We start from the raw sequence: 19,863 nt of genomic DNA, 5'->3' as shown, positions 1-19,863 counted from the left end.
ATATGTATGGAATATATGTGACAACTATACTGATAAAACATCCTGAGCATTTCAAATTAGAATTTGTTACATCCAGTTTTAAATTTGGTTACAGACCACATGCAACTGAATTATAATGGAATTGAACATCAACCTGTTTCTTAGACAGGCCAGTAAAGTAATGGACAGAATCATGTAAGACAGCTGCAGTAAGACAACACAAAAACAAACTAACGATGTTAGGAAGCAGCTAACCGCAGTCTAATGTCATTGGGAAAGGTCAATGTGGATGGATAACTTCCTACGATTGGAGTCATCACTATATATACAGCCACCGTTAAGTACACACACACACACACACACACACACACACACACACACATACACACACCAGGAGACTCACAGAAGAAGAGGTGGCAGCAGAGAGCAGAGGTAAAATGCCTCCACAAGCCATGATGAGGTTGTCCACCACCTGGGAGATGAGGTGTATACTGTTGTGGACAAACACGACGTTCTCACTGCTGTTCACAAAGTCCAAAATTGTCTTTGTGGAGTGACTGAGGACAAAAAGATGACTTTGTTAACACAAAGTAGAATATAACAAGCAGAATTTAACCTCTTAGAAATAGGAGTGTGGTATTTTGATAAAGTGAGAGCATGTTTTTGGTGAGTAATTATATTATTTGGCTCTAAATAACACAGTGGCTTGCCAACATATCCGATTGTTCACAGTTCTACCCAGTTGCCGTTAACTACTAACATTCAAGGATAAAAATATCCAACATATCCAATCTTTACAAAAACATTTGCTGTGATTTGGTTTATACCTCATCAAGTGTCCTCAATTGGGCATGAATTTCAAATCATCCATAGAGACTTGATTTTTAGTTTAATGTAATCTGAAGTACTGCTGTATGCAAAGATTGCGGCTACTGCAAATATTTCTGGCCAATATCTTCTTTTGCCTTTAAATGAGTAAATATGCAAAGCGAAATTCCTCATTTTGAAACATGGTAAATAAAACAGTTTATAATGTGAAGTACTTCCTGTATACACAGAATCAGAAGTAAAATTTGTGGACTCTTTCAGACACATGCACCACTTGATTAGGAGAAGGCTTGTTAGATGTAATCTTCTGTCTGCTCCTCAGAGGAATGAAGAGCCAATAAATCTCTATTCCATTAATCAATTAACAAAATGATTGTTAGCTAAAGCATTAGTAAAGGCAGGGTCAGCGGATTGTTACCCTACCTCCTCCACATCTGGACATCTGTCTCGATAGAGAAGAGCAGGTCCGTGAGGAGGCGTTGGTGCATGTGAGACCAGCGGAACTCTGGGATGCGAAACATGGTGGAACGAGGGGCCGAAGTGCTGCTCTCTCTCTGCTGACCTGAAGTCCCTCTGGCTGCTGCTGCCTGCTGGCCTTGGCTTGTTTCCTACAGAGAGATACCAGTAATATACAACTAGCTTTAACATAAGGGTTTAGAACTGAAACAGAATATTATAAATTCAAATTAATATAATTTAGTGAAAGTAGAAAAAACAAAAAAAGAAGAAAGATGCATACTGTTGTAGAGGTCACCTTCAGTTCAAGTCTCTCTGTGTCTAAGGCCACATTGGACACGTCCAGCTTGGCAATTTTTATCTCTTTGGTCTTGCTGACAGAGTCTGCACTCTTCTGGGTGCCAGAGTTGGAGGCGGCGGTGCTGCCGTCTCGAGGACTGGACAGGGTTTCCTCTTCAGTGGTGCCGGTGGTCTCTGAAGGCTGGTTAGGTGAAGTGGAGTCTGATGTTGCTGCAACCTCCTGGGCTGTAGAGGGCAGTGTGGTATCTATGGGCTGCTGAACTGCAGGGGCAGTTTCAGTTATGGAGGAACACTGTTCATCTTTAACTTCTTCTTTGGGTGGTTCTGTCACACGTTGTTCAGGTGTTCCTAATGGAGGAGTCTTCAAACCAGACACCTGTTTGTCTTCAGTTTTTTCCTGTATTCTAACCTCCTGCTTCTCATCTTTTTCTTCATCCGTCATCATCTCATGTCCTTCCTGATCATTTTTCTTGTCTTTATCACCATCATGTTCATCTTCCTTCTTTTTTCCTTCCTCCACTTCCTCTCCGACAACAGCAGATGCATAAGAGGACTCCTCTTGGCTATCATCAGCATCACTAGGGTGGATCTGGTCACTAACAGACAACACATCAACCAGGTCCTTGTTGAAGACGGAGGATCCACCCAGCACACTGTTCTCCAGACAGGCCGCAGTCTCAGGGGACATTTGGTCAGTCTTACCCTCTTGTTCTGAAACCACTGGCAGTTCTGTATCTGCTTCATTCAAAGAGTCTTCTGTCATGGAGTTTGATGATTCACCTTTGTTAGGTTCACTCTCAGATCTTTCATCATCTGTTACAGGTGTTTGTGCATCGTCACTCGCAGATGTCGTAGCAGAGTCTCTAACCACTTCCACTGCTTTCGTGTCATCTGTTTCAGCCTGGTCGCTAACTGATGTTTGTAGATTGTCAGTGGTAGTCTCAGTCTGTTCCGCTTTGTTTTTTTGTGTCACAGTGGCTTCTGTCTCTTTTTCATCACCTGAGGCATCCTTGGAAGACTCCTGAACCAGTTTCTGGTCTTCTTCTTCGGCCCTGGCCAGGATGTTGGACACGGTGATGGACGCGTGTCCCCTTTCATCAGCAGCCTCCGGTGGGCTGGAGGTGATGGTGGAACTAGATGTTGAGTCAGGGGACTTCTGGGACAGCTCGTCCACTGTGAGTTCAATGACAGTGGAAGGGGCCGTCTCCTCAGCAGGTGGCCCGTTAACACATTCCATGGTCTCTGAGCTTTGGCTGACACCAGAGATGGTTCGGATTGTGCTCAGAGAGGCTGAAGACTCTTGACGCTGGTACTGACTGAACATACGGGACAGATTCTCTTTGTGCTGCTCAAAGGTTACCTGCAAACACAAAAGATTATCTTTTCAAATGTATGAGACTACAAGTCTTGGCACCACCAATCTACTCGATGGGTTTATCTTTTAATCAAAGGATAATTCTGTGTTTTTACAACTTGGGTCTTACTTTTGTAGTTTTGGCCATCATTTCAATCAATTATGATGCCATTTTACTTACCAAAGTAATTGCTAAGATCTGACAGTGACATTGCTACAATGAAGTCCAACTGGCCAAGAAACGAGTAGTCAAACTATCAAACAAGTTGTAAACAAGAGAACTTCCAGAATATTTATATTCCTTTATTTGAGATAAAACTGAAAGTGAGTGCACCCGAAAGGTCATTTCACAGTAAAACCTGTGTAAATGCAACTACAGTAAGTACAGTAGGTTAAAGTGGAACCAGGAAGTGAACTGTGATGGATGTTAACAAGGGACTTCCACATAAGTTTGGCTAACCAGGGGGTTTGTTTAAAACCTGAATGCTGCTGCGGTTTCTTGCCCCATCAAACTTCTTTTTAAAGTTGCTGTGTTACCAGATTTCAGTAAATAACAGCAAAAAATTACAAAAGACCAGAATTGTTATAAACCGGAATTATCCTTTGTGCGTTGTTTCTGTAATACTGTTGGAAAAATATATGTAAAGACCGTGACTATGCTTTTGTTTGAGAATGCAGAAAAGGTTTTACTGATAGGACATTTAAACATCACAGTAAAAAAAATAAAAATCACCACCACCATTTTAATTAACAATACATGTTATAAATCTATTAAACAATACACTTAGTAATTATATATAGTTATTGACGTACCGGTAGTTATTCATAAAAATTCCAACCAATGCCATCACATATTTTCTCATCTCATCAATTATACCCTCCCTCTCACTAACGGATATACACTGGTTTACACTTTCAGCCTTTTAATTATCTCTCCATGTGTCACATCATGCCCTAACATCCTGTTTCATCTGGAAACATACAATCATGGAAGCAAGATATTCTCCAAATGCTCTTTAGTTGTGAGCTCATTACTAAATTTAACCACTGGGACCATTTGTGGCTAAATGTGCCATATTTAAAACTTTTCCTTCCTCTTATGTACAGCTGCACGGCCTATTAACCTCTATCAGTCTTCTTACATCTGATATGGGTAGACTAGACTGCTAGTCTATAACGACAATGGTCTACAGTGGCATTTGAGGAAAAGCCCATCCATGTAAGCAGTCATAGATTAGCAGTAGATACTATTAGTGTGTGTCTGCTAGCTGTGCTGAGCACGTGTCCAGCATCGGCAAATCCTCCCACGCCTAATTTAAGACCCTGCATTAATCACTGGGCTTGGAGGACAGAAAGTCAAAGATGGGTTGGTGGTGGAGGGGGGATGAAACTAGACCCACTTTGCAGCTTTTTCACCTGAGGCTATTTGGACACAAGGAGAAGGAGACAGAGCGAGAGAAAGAGACAGAGAAAGAGAGAGAGAAAGAGAGCGAGAAAGAGAGAGAAACAAAGAAAATGAGAAAGCCAGAGATCAAAAAGGAAGAGAAAAAAAAAGAAATTGCAAAGGAGGAAGAGAACGAAAGTGAGTCATTGAGAGTGGAAGAAAGGAAAGGGAGAGAAAGAAGCTGATTATTTGTAATTAATTAGGCGTTATTGTTCTAAATTAGCCTGCTACACGGGTGCTCATTAATCTTCTGTAGTGGGAAGCAGTGACTGGTAATCCATAGCTGTTTTCTGAGTGCACAGGCTGTTCTAAATGCACCAGTAGTCTGTCTCTTCCTCTTGTCCTCTTTCCCAGTGATCATACAGCAAGACCTTCTACCCCATTAGTTTGAGCTTAATTTGACATTTAGCATTTTTAGCAATTAAAAGGCTAAATTCACAGTGCACTGTTATGGAAATTATGCAGGAGAGCAGTGCAGAAAATAACGTCATAGATTCAGGATGCAGTCTGTACATTAAGATGATGTATGTTGGCCTTAAATGGGGCTCTGTAACAGATCCAGTTACCATTAGACAGAGGTAGTATATGTCTCTGTGGTTTTTAAAAGAGCGTTTAGCCTTGATACAATATATAGAAACTGCCTTGGGTGGCTAAGACATCAGCACTGATCTAATCTAATTTCATTCTACTGCATGACTCGGCCTGGCCTCAATGGGGTATGGAAAAATGTTATGGTAATGTACAAAAACATGGTGGGCTTTTCTAATGTGACAGGTAACATGGTATTAACTGGGTGCAGCACAGCCAGATCATACAAAAGACCTGACATGCTTTGGAAGGGGACACACTATGAATAAACAAAAACACATTGCAATACATCAATACGGCAAGTTTCTGTAGTTTGACTTCCCACAACAGTTTTGAAAAAAGAAATATATCACACAACAGACAAAAATAAAATAAAAATCTTTTTTCCTGCATCAAACAATACCTGCGATCACATTTCCAAAACAAGGTAAATCTATAGAGAACCTAGAACATCCATTGCCCCCATGTCTGTGCTGTATAACTGATCTGGAATAAGCAAAGGCCCCACACCACAGCCTGTTAGGTGAGGGTCAGGGTTGCAAAGTGCTGATCTTGGGAGACCCCCACAGTAGGAGCCTTGGAGTCCCCATTTAGATAAATAGATAGAGACCAACCACAAAACAAAGGGGAAATGGGGAGGGCAGCATGGCTCTAATCCAATTAGCTAAATGCAATTCCTCCTCCAAAATCAATGTCATCTGCTACTGCTGTGCTGGCTGTGTGGTTTCACTCTTATTCACAATATCTTCCTTTCTCACTCCTTGTAAAAACATTTTTCTTCATAGTTTTCTCCTGCCCATCTGATCCAGTGATATGCATGCAGTCTTTATCTGTAATTTCTATCACAACCATAGGAAGACAAGCTTGACCCTTCAGGATACTGTACACTAAAATAGTTTTAAGCCACCCAGTCAAATTCATGGGGTTTCCATCAGCTGATTATTATATAATTCACTTGGAGATTTTAATATTTATTTAAGAAATACAAGATAAAAGATCAAATACATGGATACTTGTACTGGTGAATGGCTTTCTATTGGATAGTATAGCCACACTTGATAGATGGCTATTATCTAGCATTGGCTTTTCAGTGTTCTCACTGTCTCCTTCCTTTTGTCCACTTGTCAATGCATCAATCTTAAACTCTTTGCCAAGAACACAGCTTGACTCTTGTGTGTGTAATGTCTCAATAACCCCAGAGGGCAAAAGCTGCATGGCCTAACTATTCTACATTTCACCATGAACTGGAAAAGGGTGATTAGTTACAATTAAACTAAATTCTTCCAGATATGCTCAACTTATAAACGTAAAATTACCAGCTCATAATGTATATTATATTTTGGCTCATTTCTGCTCATATTTATCTTTGTGATAAAACATCTGACAGTTGTAATGAAGTTAGCCGACAGTGGGAGTCTGAAGGACGGAGGGACCTTCACGCCCCAATCTTTCTCTTTTGGAGATCTCCTTGTTCTCAAACTGATTTGTGTGCAGAGATGGATGAGGGGCACCTTGGGTGGGTGTGTGGGCTCAGAGTGGGAGGGCTGTTGTGTCAGCGTGCCCACCTGCAGGAACATCTGTCTATTCAGAGAGACGCATATGCAGATGCACTTACTTCCTAATGACTGACAGAACGATATACACGTAAAAACACACACACAATGCACACAGATTTCTTTTAAACTTTATTATTTAAAACATTTTTTACTTCTCAACAAATCATAACCAGGTTGTTAGTGCCCCTTGCTAGACTATGGTTTTGCCAGTAGATTATAAAATAAAATAAAAATTTAATTCATGGCAACAAGAGCTGCTTGAGCTCACTTTGAAGCTGAGCAGTGACAAAGCAACTGGAGCCATTTACAATGCACAAATCAAGCCTCTCTACAGTTCCAAGAAAGGCTAAAATACACATTTTTACACCACCATATTGGTATAATTGTACAAAAACTAATAACATACAAACTATGATCCATATATTCATTCTGTTCACTGACAGTCAGTCACATTCTGATTCTCACATCTGACAAGTACAGTTGCTCATCCTTCCAGTTTCTGGAAGGTGTCTGTGAATAAGGAGTTTTGCATAGTCAATAATATGGGATATATAGCAAAGGGCCTGAACTCTTGAGAGAAATAGGAAACTCAAAAAAAACCCCTCTTATACTCGTTAACTTTTCTTTTTCTTTTCAACTACATAACAAAACCTGTGCCTTAAATGCAGGAAAATGAGAAGTATGAGATACAAAACACAATAATGCATCAATAGAAAATGCAGTCCAAAGATTCTTAGTCATGGACAAAGTCTCAACTAGAAAGAGTGTCTCTGCTAGCAAAGAGGTGCAAACATGCATTCAGCATGAGGCATATTATCTCAATACATGCCAAACTGGCAACTTTACCATGGCTGATACAAGGCAAACTAAATCATAAAGTCTATGTAGAGGAGAAGCGTGCAAATATGTATTTGTGAATGCATATATGCACTTATCAAGAGGCTCCCAGTGGGCTGGTTGTATTTATGAGGCCTTGTTTCTCTGATTGTTCTCGCACAGTTCCGATGAATATTCAATGGGCTCGGAGAGAAGGGCTTCCTAGAGCCCAAGAGAAAAGGAGGGCAAAGAGAAAATGTGCCTAGTAACTCACATTCACACAAACACGCACACACACGCACAATCATGCACGCACACACAGCCCTGCAGCAGTGGGAGGAGAGAGCAACAGTGACAAACAGCTTTGGTGCTACAAAGGTGGCAGGAAATCTATCAAACGGGACAATAAAATTGCAATTGAGTTTCTTTAGCTTTTTTATAGCAGATGCATGTATCTTGGTGGCTAGCACCCACTGCAACTATCCAAGTCCATGCACTGTGCATGCATTTGTGTGTATCTCACATCTTAAGTGCATAGGTTTAATCACACACCCTGTATGTGTGAAATTCTGTTGTTAGACGAGTGCTGGGCATTGTAACTAGAGCCAAGAAGAAACCGCATTAATCTTGTGCAATTATAGGAAAAAAAGGCAATTACAGCCTGTCGTGTACAAAGAACAATAAACAGTTTCTGCACCAACACCAAACTAGACACTTTGCTACGCTGCAAAGTGAGACTCCAACACACTGCAGCTTTGTGAGCAGATGAAACAAGAACAAAAGCTTAGGGTGAAACTAAGTCCTACGTGGATAAAATGTACATCATGAAAAGCCCAAATCGCTGAATAATATTATATATACACTATTATTTACATAATATTTTTTTCTGTCACTGTCCAACACAAAAATTACAATGCAAACAGTATTAAACAGAGGGATAATAAAAACCTTTTTTGAATATTCTAACAGTGATATAATGACAGAACAACACAAAGTATGCAGTCCTCTGATGTTATTTATACACATGTGTTATATTTTATGTTTAGTTATATTTAGTCATGGTTTTGTCGTACCATAATGTGCCCTCATCAAATACTGTCCTTGACTGCCTGCGTATAAAATTTCCTTAGACCTTCATTTGTACATGTTTTATTTTCACTGCAGGTTAGTTCTACAGTGTTCAGAAGTGTAGAGAGACATTGGGGTTTCAGAGCATCAAGCATACAACACACGCCACCCTGCTAACTGCTGCCTTCATATTGCTCATCTCCCAGGCAGTCTGTCTGTGCCCCCTACTGGACACCAGCACTCACAGCACCCTAACGCTACAGTGAAGCGTCTCATATCACAAGCACTTCTTTAACTCAACCTTCAATCTGCCAGGCTTAAAAACCCCCCAGACCACAATCTGACACCAACCTCAATTACTTCACTGCTTTGGAACAGAGTAGCGTAATATGATATCAACAGTGAATTTCTAAAGCAGTATTTTGAATTCAGCTTTTGGAAATAAGAAGTGCCAGAAGTTTATTTTTATCTATGCAATGTGAAAAAAAGAGACTCTATACATAAATAAAGAGTGGAAGGGCTGGTGGACTCATTCCCATTAGTTTATACTGCAACTAGCTTTTAAATTATAATCACTGTATGGCTTCCATAGCTTTATCTGATGGGCACTGAGAGGCACGGTTCAATTACTGTGCTAGCCTACGCTGCGAGTTAGAGGGTCAGACGATAATGCTCTCTAATTTCTTATTTGATGAATTGCATTATGTCAGATTCAAACTAAACATATGGGTGACAGAGCTGATGGCTTTGACTGAATACTGCTGTCCCTTTGGCTGGAATCAAACTGAGGACAAGGGTTACGGTTACAGTCATGTGGTGAATGTTTAGGCTGACAATAGTGAAGCAAGGTGTGTGTGTGTGTGTGTGTGTGTGTGTGTGTGTGTGTGTGTGTGTGTGTGTGTGCAAGTGTGTGTGTGTGTATGTTCTTGTGTTTACTACAAAGAGATAAAGAGTGGGTGAGGTAAAAGGAAGAGAAACAGAAACGTACTGTAACACAAAAAAAACTAAAAATGAAACAGATGAGGAGATAGAAGAAGATCCACAGAGAAAGATAAACAAAGCTGTGTCTAACCTTTGTGTGTGTGTGTGTGTGTGTGTGTGTGTGTGTGTGTGTGTGTGTGTGTGTGTGTGTGTGTGTGCATGGATATATTGAGTGCTCTGACCTTGGAGTGGGTGATGGACAGGGTGTCCACCCAGACGCGCCAGCCACCCCACTCATATTTGATGGCGTGATAGAGCAGGATGCGGAATATGGCGTACACCATCTCTGTGATTTTCTGCTCTTCGCTGTTTCGCGGGTTGATGAAGCACAGAGAGAGCATCCACTCTTGCCACACCGAGCACTGCAGCAGGCTCCTGAAACAAAAAAGCACACATCTCTGTAGTGCTGAATGCGAATCCCACTGGCATGTAAACACTGCGTGGAGTAGTGCGTAATGTAGTTCTCTATGCTGTGAAGTGGTCGAATTCTTACCTGCGGTTCTCACGGCTGTTATTGAACAGTTTGATCATGTCTGAGAGAAAGACCCTGCGCACCTCCATGCTCTCGGGGGATGGGGGAGAGTTCTTCAGCAGTGCAGCTATTACCTTCAGAATTTCTAGAAATATTAACAGAAACACACCCATTCTTTTTAAGGACTGAGGTAAAAAAATGTTTTACAGTTTTGCAGAAATTTATGTAAGAGTGCCAGATAATATCAAAATACTTCTTCATCTGTTCACAATGTATGTCTGTGTTTTTGTAATATAATACATTATATTGTAGCAAGTTGTATTTATAGGGATTACGATAAAAAAAAGTTTGGATTTGGAAACATCCAGCACTCTGCCTGGAAATGAAACTTGCTTTGTGGCACAGAAGGAGAAACTGCACAAATCAACAACTAAATCATACATTGGTCTCAACATGTGCAAATCATTGTGTCACAAACTATCTGAACTCCCAGCTGTACACACCTGAAAATTTGTGCCTGTGGTAAGAAAAACAGAACAGAGGAGAATAAAAAAAAAAGTCCAGGCCATTGATCTTTATCATACTGTAATGGTTTTGGTATTGTTTCAAACGAGAGCGCCAGAGTCGCAGGCCCTTCTGGAAGGCTTGGCTTCAGTTAAACCAAAGAGACTGACTGTTTAGATGAATTATCTAGACAATGTCAGTGTCCATTTGCTTTGAGTAGAGAGACGGCAGGGCTTGGATTTCACTTGTCTCTTCAGACCTTGGCGCTAACCGATGCCTCCTTGCCCCGGCAGACGGTTGTGTTGTTTCTACGCCTTAGTCACTCAAATTATGAGTCGCTGAACCTTTACCGCCAGAAAATTACCCCAGCATGTACCGGGAATGAGGATGGAGGGATGGCGCATTCCCTTCTTTTTTTCCATTTGCTCTTGGTTCCTTTCCCTTGAGTTAATTTGAGGGAAACGGTACTTCCTCGGTTTGTTTGATTGGCTCTGACGTTACTAAAGACTGCAATCAGGGGGCCATTTTGGGAGTTTGTCGCAGATTAAATCAAGAGAATGCACGGCAAAGGAGAAACAGACCACCGCTCTATGTTCCATTGAATGTGTTCACATGTACAAACCCATACAAGGTTTCTATGATATATACTGCCTGTCTAGGATGGTTGGGTAGGAGAGTTTTTAACACAATAAAGGTTTAAGATAATCAATGTGTGACTACAGCAGGACCTTGTCAGATTAAGGCTGGTTGGAAGCAAACCTTGGTTGTGATTATACCAAGTGCTTGGATTTCAAACTGATTAAAGCTGTTTTGCAAGTGTGTGCACAAAAGTATGTATGTGTGGAAGCACCAGTATAAAAGAGAGAGGGATGTTTTCTTTTCTTAGCTGAAATGAATACTTCAAGATTTCAACATATGAAAAGCTTTTGTGAGGAGACGTGAAATTGTAGGTAAGTAACAGCCTGAAAATATAAGATGGGAACACTGATCAAAGCCTGGAGTCGCCGTTTCAGCTTAAGTCGCCAGTTATAAAAAATGAGCATGCACTTTCTACTAGTAATGATGTGTGTGTGAGTATGTAATACAGTACATACAAATACATATGCACAGTATGTGTGCATTTAAATATGCTTCTCTTTATACATTAAGTCGTAAATAATGTTTAATTATTGTTATGATCACTACAAATTTAAATCATATTATTAAATATAAAATACATAATATAAAATATTAACATGATACACCAGGTTTAATGGTAAAATATAAAATCATTTTGATATTTAATGTTTAATATATTATTTACTCCACAAAGTACATACAAATACTGTAAACATATGATTTAAGGAAATGCATTAAAAACAAACTCTAAATTAATTTAAATACAATTAAATGATTAAATCTATTAAATGCATACACAAACATAACGTTTTTCACACACTGAAGTGCAATTTCATTACATTTATCATTCCTTTATATTCAAAAGAATCCTGAAAAAACATGATACCAACTTCCAATAAAACTAGCAGATATGTGTACATTTGTCACACAAAGTGTTTGCACCATCCTCATGCCAGGTTTACATCTGACAGTCAGTTGTACGAAAATACCCTCTGGCTGCAAAATTGATGTTGTTCATTTGTTTGACTGTATACAGCAATTGTACAATTCCATGGGGAATATCCTCTAGTGCAGTATGGAGCAATAGGTATGTAGAGGGTTTGCTGCAGGGGATGATTTAGGAGAGTAGTGTGGCGCAGAGGAGGCACTTACGTGGGTTGAGAATCTTCACAGTGGAGTCGGGGTCCGGATGCTGTTTATGGATCACTTGAGTGCAGATCTGCTCTGTAAGAATCTACCAGGGGACAGAGAGGGGATTCAAGTCATAAATATCCACATCGGTCTCAACAATAACAGAGAAACAAACCACACTATGGATACACAAAGCTATGTATATGTTTCACCATCACGTCGTATATGGCTGAATAATTGTTAAATCAAATTTCTGCGGGTGGTCGGCCATACAAGGATTTATTATTTCAACTAACTCATTAAATTGTCATGTTGAATAATAAAAGAAAAAACAGAAAAGACAAATTGCAACAAAATAAATATTGGCATGTAGTTGAACACAGAGGTTATTACTGCATGTCACTGTTGTCTATGAAGATCATTTCAGCGCTTTAAGCACAGGCCTGGAGTGTGTACGTATGCAGAGGACTGACCTCAAAGAGCACATTGTAGGTTGTCATGCTGAACTGGCTGGAGTGGAGCATCAGGCGCTCAGTGAGCAGGGAGAAGAGTCCATGACTCAGCATGACCTCAGATTTTCTCCTGATCATGATATTAGGAGGTCAAAGGTCAGTCAGTAAACATCAGTATTTGTCAGACTATTGTTGTATCAGAAAGCAATGCAGCACCTCTAGTAAACTGGAACATGCTATACAAATGCACTGAGATACCACATCCGTAATTTTTATTTGAAAAGTAAAATGTCCTGGAATATCATAAATTTTAAAGAAATGACAAGGGCAAAATCTGGAGTTTCTGATGAGTCAAATAATTGCAGGGGTTGAAATTTGTAGCAGTATAAATAAGCTGAGCTCCAGCTGACATTTGACATGGAGGAAATGAAAAAGAGAATCCCTGCTGACTAAGTAAGAGCAGTTCATCACAGAAAAGTCTTTGTCGCTTTCATCTCTGAACGTGGATCAACTCCAATTTTAACATTGCGGCTCAGCTAAAAACAGTGGACTGTTTGCAGATAGTCTCATGACCAATCTTGTATCTGGATCACAAGGCTTAAAAACTGTTGCCAAGACAGGGCTAGAATAGTTTCTGATACTCCTATTTCAGCATAGGGTGCAGACACTATAATTGGTTGTTAGTGAAAATTAAGTGATGAACAGCGTGCAGTGTGATCTGAATCTCATCATGCATTAACACCCAAAATAACACTGGACATTATAGCAACTGTGTGCTCACTGGACATTGGTGCAGCACTGGACATTTGACTTCTCATTAGACAAAAAGACACACAAGTGACAGATATACATCAAACAAATGTCCACAATTACGATAAAGGGGTGGTTAAATGCATGATAATTCATTTTCATTTTAGTTTATTCTGACAGTGAGGCCTGCAGCTGGATAGAGAATTAACATTAACAGAAGCCGTTTTGATTGTGTTATTTAAATGTAGCTTTATGATGAGATTTTTCTGCACACTTCAATATTTTACAGTTGTCACTATAAAGAACCATTAGGAATCTGCCCTTTAAAAATTAGAACAAACTGTTATAACTAGCATAAGCAACTGCATAAAGATTTTGGAGAAAGCTATAGAATCAATAGTCACTTTTCAAAATGTAATTCTCTTTCATTTATTAATGATTATATTTATCAGAAGTGTGAACTTTCATATATAATTTTACATTTCTAATACAGACTGAACTACATAGAAATTTTCCAAACTACAATTCTACCCTCTGGGTGCCAAGAATTTTAGCTTTGTTACTGTACTTACTTTAGTGGCAAGTGTTTCACAAAGTAGCCCATTACTTTGAGTGCCTGCACTCTTATTCCTTCGCTTTTAGAGGCCAAAAGCTTGTAAATCACACTGTGAAAAAAGCAAAATTAAATTAAATTCCATTTGTAGAAAGAATTAAAAAAGCGATATTTAGCAGTAGAGATTTAGCAGTATAGCGTGTACCATGTTCTTGCCAAAAACACACTCAAAATAGAATTTGAAAAAGCAGAATCCACAATCTAAAGCAATCTAAAGCATTACATAAAACTACAGTGACACAAGACTGAAGCTATGAAATTTAAAATAATCAGCTCCAACTTTGACCAATTTTACTTTGAGCAAAAACATACTAACAATACTATGAGTACATCTGCAGATAATATAAACGGTAATCATTACTGAATCCCGTTGCGCTGGTCGAAGGCCTGGACCATGGACCCAGGATGTTCAGACATCAGAGCCACCAACAACTGCAGTACATCCATGAGATTGTCATCCTGTGGGACAGAGAAGAAGTGACTTAAGGCTACTGTGGTGCTCAAGGAGAGCAATAGGGAAAATACTGAATCTAGTGAAGCTGAAATGAGTCGGCTTTCGATGGGATATCTTAAATTATAATGAAGTCTTAGTCAGCTGTACTTGTCAATACTAGATAAATACATGGGCATCATTCATTGCTATTTATTTTTGTGATGTTTAGTAGAGGCAGTAGTAATGGGAGAAGGAATGGATGTAAAAATTCAGTAGAAATAATGGAATAAGCATCTGAATTAAATAACTACAATAGGCACTCTGTAAAATGAAGGGCTGCTACATATCGGTGGCTTTTCCAAGGCAATGTTGTAATAACTCTTTATTCTTACAAGGTTCACTGCGTTACTGACTGATCTGACTGCTTCATTTGTTATGCATCACTCCACTGTAAACAAAACCACTTCTGTCAGGAGTCAGGACCTCTAACTGGCAGACTTGGAAAAATAACAAGGAACAGTGATGCTGCCTTTAGCAACAGGAATTGCTCTTGCTCTGCATAGCAGATGGTGGGAAGACAAAGTAGTGTTATGTTGCCACCTGGTGGTGAGGTCTCTGCTGGTCAGTGCTGCATGAACAACAGTACACATGCCTACCTCATGCATGGTAAGGAGGTAGTTGAGGATACTCTGTAGCTCATCGTCCTTCACTCCATGATCCTAAAATATAATTGCATAGATCATTTCACAACTGTGTTGTTGTTTCACAAGGGTTCACTATGTTTTACTCTCTACATACCCCCACCCCAAGACAGTACATGTGGACCTACTGTATCATATCAGCACAAAGCTATCACACTTGCTTTGACAGTACATCAAACTAATTTCCAAATATAACCAGATATCTTGAGCTTAATAATGTGACTGTATTTTGAGGTTGACTCAGAGCTTTGCAAAGATATTTTACACACAAGAAAAAGAAAAAAAAAAAACAATCCCAAGTAATATGATAACCGAACAGGGAAGGACATTCATTGCTCATTTCACTCTAAGATGAGGAGATGAGGATATGACAACATCAAGCAACACAACAGTAGCACTACAAACAAAAATCCTAGGTAATATCTATTCTCACATCACAATATCAATATCCCATCAATACATATCCAGGCTTTATGTGGTTCGATATAGATAAAAAACATTGTTAAAGCAAGCAAAAATTGTCAGATATATTACCATTTAGATCCATTCAATAAAATCTGGTTTTCCCAGATTGTAAATATTGTACTTTATACTTACTAGTTTAAATTATCTTTTGATGAAAATATATCATTTAGCAACAGATAGATGTAATGGCGATTAAAGGCTTTAATCACCCAGGTGACATTTAAGGAGAATCAAGAGTTAACTACACTGGCTGTTGTATAAAGGGTTGGGGGTGTCTGGTTTTGGCATCATGAACTTACCTTCATTATGAGCTGCTTGACAAACAACAACAGAAAGGCTCGCAAAGAAAGGATCTCCTTCTGGTTTGGCCTTGGACCATCTGAAAACCCGAACAGCAAAGAATGGCTGTTGAAAGTGGCTAATACATGAGCAACTGAGCATGATCCAGAAGGATAAGGCAAGAAATTATAAGATTATCAATCTATTTTTTTCTTGTAAAAGAAACGTTCTGCACCTGATTTATCACTTGAAGGACATGCAGTGATAAAGTGTGAGTGTTGGTGCAGTGTGTGTTTATGTGCGCGTCGATATTTCTGTGTACGTACACGTGTATGTGAAATCTACCTTTGCATGCATGACCTGTATATGAAAGGAGAGCCAGAAGAGGAATGGGAATACTATACATCAGTAGTGTGCCATTACTGCATTACATTATATATACAGTAGGTTTTAACATTTTGTGTTCACCCTCACCTAGGCCTTTGGGCATGACTCCACTGCGGTCCTGGGGATTGATAACCCAGTAGTAGTATTTCAGTGTATGCATGACTTGAAGTACAGTGCCCACCCTGCGAATGGTGTTGTAGATGGTCACTGTGCTGATGAACTCTGTTGCCAGGTAAGTGTAGAGTGTCAGTTGCACCTGCAAAAGATAGAGCACATATGAAAACACACATACACACACGCCTGATAGTTTAAAACTGGATTATTCCTCTCAATGTGGCCTAGCTTTTTGTTCCTATGAGAAGAAAGTGGAGGCTTCTAAGCCCCTAAGGGTTGTAGGCAAGCCATTCTCATTTAAATAGCAGTCACTGAGTCACAGGTGGGGGGATGACCTTGAACTCTGAGCTGAACTCTGAAACACTGAAAATAACAAGTAGGGCAAGACCATACAGAGCAAGAGAGGGTGATTATAACTGTGCAGGTCTGTGTGAGTGTGCATGACTGTATGTAGTAAATGATATGTGTGTGTCCTATCTACATGTGTACACGCATATCTCCATCTTTACAAATGTAACCAAATGCAAAAGAATGTGCTCCTGTGTATGTGTGTGTGTGTATATGGGTATTCATGTTACCTTGGCAGGGGCATGGATCCAGATGGCAGGGTTGAACAGAATGTGGTCACACAGCTGCTTGAGCAGCAAGATGCCATTCTGCAAGTTGCTAAGGTATCTGGAGAAGGCCAGCACAATGTCCAGGACGGGCCGCGTCACATGCACCTTGGAAGACTGGAGCACAGACAGGGAGACAGAAAGTGCCACAACAGGAGGTGAAAAAGCGAGAAGATGATATGTCAGTGAAAGGAGTCAGAGATGTGGAAAGCAGAAAGGGGTGAATGAGTACAACACAGAAAGGGGAAGGAAAGGACACATGCAGAGAAAGATGAGGAGGAGCTCCTCTTCTGCCTAACAAGCACACAAGCCAGCTGTGACCTCCAAATACAGCTGAGGGAAAACAAAGTCTGTCTCATATTAAGCGTTGGTGTTGGTGTGTGCCTGTGTTAGTGTGTTTGTGCCATTAAGGGATTCAAGATCAGCCTTATTACTGCACTGTTGATTATGTGTAGCTACTGGTACCGGAGGATGGCTCTCTCTCGTGTATTTCTTTGCCAGCTGAGCCAATTTGTGTTTGTCTCACCTTCTCCAAAGTGTAGCCAATGACGAGAAAGCCTTTGCAGGCCAGGACCTGCTCTTGCATAGCCACTGAGTTCTTCAAGAGCTCCATCACAAAGGATAGCAAAGTGCAGCTAAGTGGTCCACAGACAGACAGACAAACAGAGACAAAGAGAGCGAGAGAGAGAGAGTTAGACAGTGACAATAATCTATGTAAGCTGCTGACAAAGCCCTGACTGTGAAGGGCAGATCCTACATGAAATGTGATTGAATGAGGGTGTAGTGTCCCCATTGTGTTAGAAGGACAGATTCTAGTTAGCCTCACTTTCAGGGCAGCGGATAAAACAACGTTGCAATTTATAAGCAAAATGGCCTCTCAGCTTTCAAGCTCAGCATTACATCAAAAGTTGAAAATATAAAACCAACTGCTTTTAAAAACTTACTGTAGGTCTCTTTTTGGCAGTGGTATCGCTAAATGTTATAAGCATAATAATAACTGTTGACAGACAGCAGCGTTACCTGGAAAGCCAGTGGCAATGACTGAAAATAATAGACTGCGTGGGTTGTCTGTGTAAAAGCCATATAAGGTACTGATATTGCAAACTTTATTTTAGCTTAACAAAATGTTGTTTTAGATCAGTACATTTTCAGTTCACCATTAACATCCAACTAATAATTTACCATATAGCTCCTAGACAGTAACCTGAGGGAAAATACTGGGTCCAATATCACCTTAAAAATAAGGATATCCTGACTTCTAGTCCCTCTGGGTAAAGCTCCAAAAAGACTAGACCTTACATTTCCCCATAATACAGCTTGATAGCATCTTTTGTTTTTGTTTTTAAGCCTCCCTGCCTGGTAAATTCCAACATCTTTCAAACTCAGCACAACCAGTTAAAAAAATTTTGAAAAAGTTTTTAAAATGAACAAAATCAGTGTCAGGGGAATATTCATAAACACACCCACATCAGGATTACCATACAACTGTCTCTCTAGAGCAAAAACATAGCACTGTAGCTTAATTGACTGATTGTGTACGGCCATCAAACTACCAGCCTTAAAAGGTCCAAGGTGTAGATAAAAACAGCTTATAGTTAATGAAAACACAACGATTCTTATTTTCAGGTGATTTCTGCCAATAGCTGCTCCTAAATGTTACATACTGGACCTTTAATATTTACACTTTCTATGTTATATACTATCACAATGGCCTGATGCAACAAAAGAAAATCCTGATTTAGTGAAGGATAAACAAAAACAAAAAATTGTTAAGGGTCCATTAAAGTGTATGTGTGTGTGTGGTTACCAGACAGATGTGTCCAGCTCGTGGCTGGAGGGCTGGAAATAATCCAGCTGTGCAAACAAAGGGAAGAGGACCTGCACGCCTCCGATAGAGTGTATGCCACTCTGGACTGAATGAGTCACCACGGCCTTCACGTCCTACCGAAACAAACACACATGTGGCCACATTTAACATGGCCAACATTTGCATATGGGTCACACAGATATTGTGCTGATGATCATAGTGATGTGCACTAAATTCGTAGTCATACATTAATAATCACAACCGAACAAAATGGTGATTCTTTATCATACCACTACAGTCTGCTTTTTATAGTAACAGGGACAAACTGTAATGGACCCTTTGAATCTTTGACAACTAATATGTAATCTAAACTTAAACTATGGTTTTGCCATTGCCAGTATATTTTTGTAGTGTCCCTGATAAACCCAGTTTGCAGACGTGCTCAATGTTTTAGAGGGTAAATACAATTCAGGCTCTCAATACTGAGTGTTTTGTTTATTGTGTTGACTAGTGACTTAAACATGTTGAAAACATATAGGATGAGGCAAAACTTAAAATGTTTGGTAGTCTGGTGCATGAGCACCAGCATGAGCTGGTGTCTGTGTTCGTGTATTTTGCAACACCAACAGTGGCTTGGCAAAACTTTATCCTCTCTATAGGATTGGAATTTCTCAGCATAGCATAGCAAAGCAAAAAATATAGGTCACATATTCATTCATATTTCACACTATGTGTGTGTGTGTGTGTGACTTTGTGTGGTGGAGGGAGCATATGTTTGTGCGGCAGCAAAAGCCTCCCACACAAAGGAAACAAAGCATTTTCTTTGATGAGAGGGCATGAGAGAAAACTCAATTAGTGCTTGAGAAAAGAAAACTCAACATGAGTGAAGAAACAGTATTGTGTGTGGTTGTGTGCGTTTGCGTGTGTGTGTATGGTGTGTGTGTGCATTTGTAAGCAGCATATGGAAAACTTCCACAAAGTTCACCACCTACTTCTAACAGGAAATATGCACGATTACTTGAATGTAATTCCAAACTATATCTCAGTCCCAGAGAAGGCTAATTCCATAATTAGAGCACCAGGATGGCATTTTTGAGCAGCTGCAGCAGCCTGGCTAGCTCCACACATTTGCACCTCTGTCCTAATGAGGCTA

The 19,863-nt window shown here is 39.9% G+C and overlaps 1 protein-coding gene across 11 annotated transcripts in view; it reads right to left on the bottom strand.

Annotated features, from left to right (window-relative positions):
• lrba (LPS responsive beige-like anchor protein) overlaps positions 1 to 19,863 on the bottom strand; it is a 197,502-nt gene that overhangs the window by 140,095 nt on the left and 37,544 nt on the right. For 10 of the 11 annotated variants that reach the window (XM_044190067.1, XM_044190068.1, XM_044190069.1 and 7 more), the window contains exons 10-24: positions 18,711 to 18,844; positions 17,430 to 17,538; positions 16,868 to 17,020; positions 16,263 to 16,431; positions 15,809 to 15,888; positions 15,000 to 15,062; positions 14,272 to 14,369; positions 13,870 to 13,962; positions 12,569 to 12,677; positions 12,117 to 12,198; positions 9,864 to 9,987; positions 9,553 to 9,745; positions 1,547 to 2,923; positions 1,231 to 1,415; positions 383 to 536 (exon numbers count right to left, since the gene is read on the bottom strand). In XM_044190067.1, the coding sequence (XP_044046002.1) occupies positions 383 to 536; positions 1,231 to 1,415; positions 1,547 to 2,923; positions 9,553 to 9,745; positions 9,864 to 9,987; positions 12,117 to 12,198; positions 12,569 to 12,677; positions 13,870 to 13,962; positions 14,272 to 14,369; positions 15,000 to 15,062; positions 15,809 to 15,888; positions 16,263 to 16,431; positions 16,868 to 17,020; positions 17,430 to 17,538; positions 18,711 to 18,844 (3,123 nt within the window). The remainder of the gene's footprint in view (positions 1 to 382; positions 537 to 1,230; positions 1,416 to 1,546; positions 2,924 to 9,552; positions 9,746 to 9,863; positions 9,988 to 12,116; positions 12,199 to 12,568; positions 12,678 to 13,869; positions 13,963 to 14,271; positions 14,370 to 14,999; positions 15,063 to 15,808; positions 15,889 to 16,262; positions 16,432 to 16,867; positions 17,021 to 17,429; positions 17,539 to 18,710; positions 18,845 to 19,863) is intronic. The other variant, XM_044190073.1, reaches the window with a different exon arrangement.

This window comes from Siniperca chuatsi, linkage group LG3, assembly GCF_020085105.1.
Source record: "Siniperca chuatsi isolate FFG_IHB_CAS linkage group LG3, ASM2008510v1, whole genome shotgun sequence".
In the NCBI taxonomy this organism is placed as follows: domain Eukaryota; kingdom Metazoa; phylum Chordata; class Actinopteri; order Centrarchiformes; family Sinipercidae; genus Siniperca; species Siniperca chuatsi.
The sequence above is the reverse complement of the archived record's forward strand: the minus strand, read 5'-3'. Positions and strand labels throughout refer to the sequence as shown.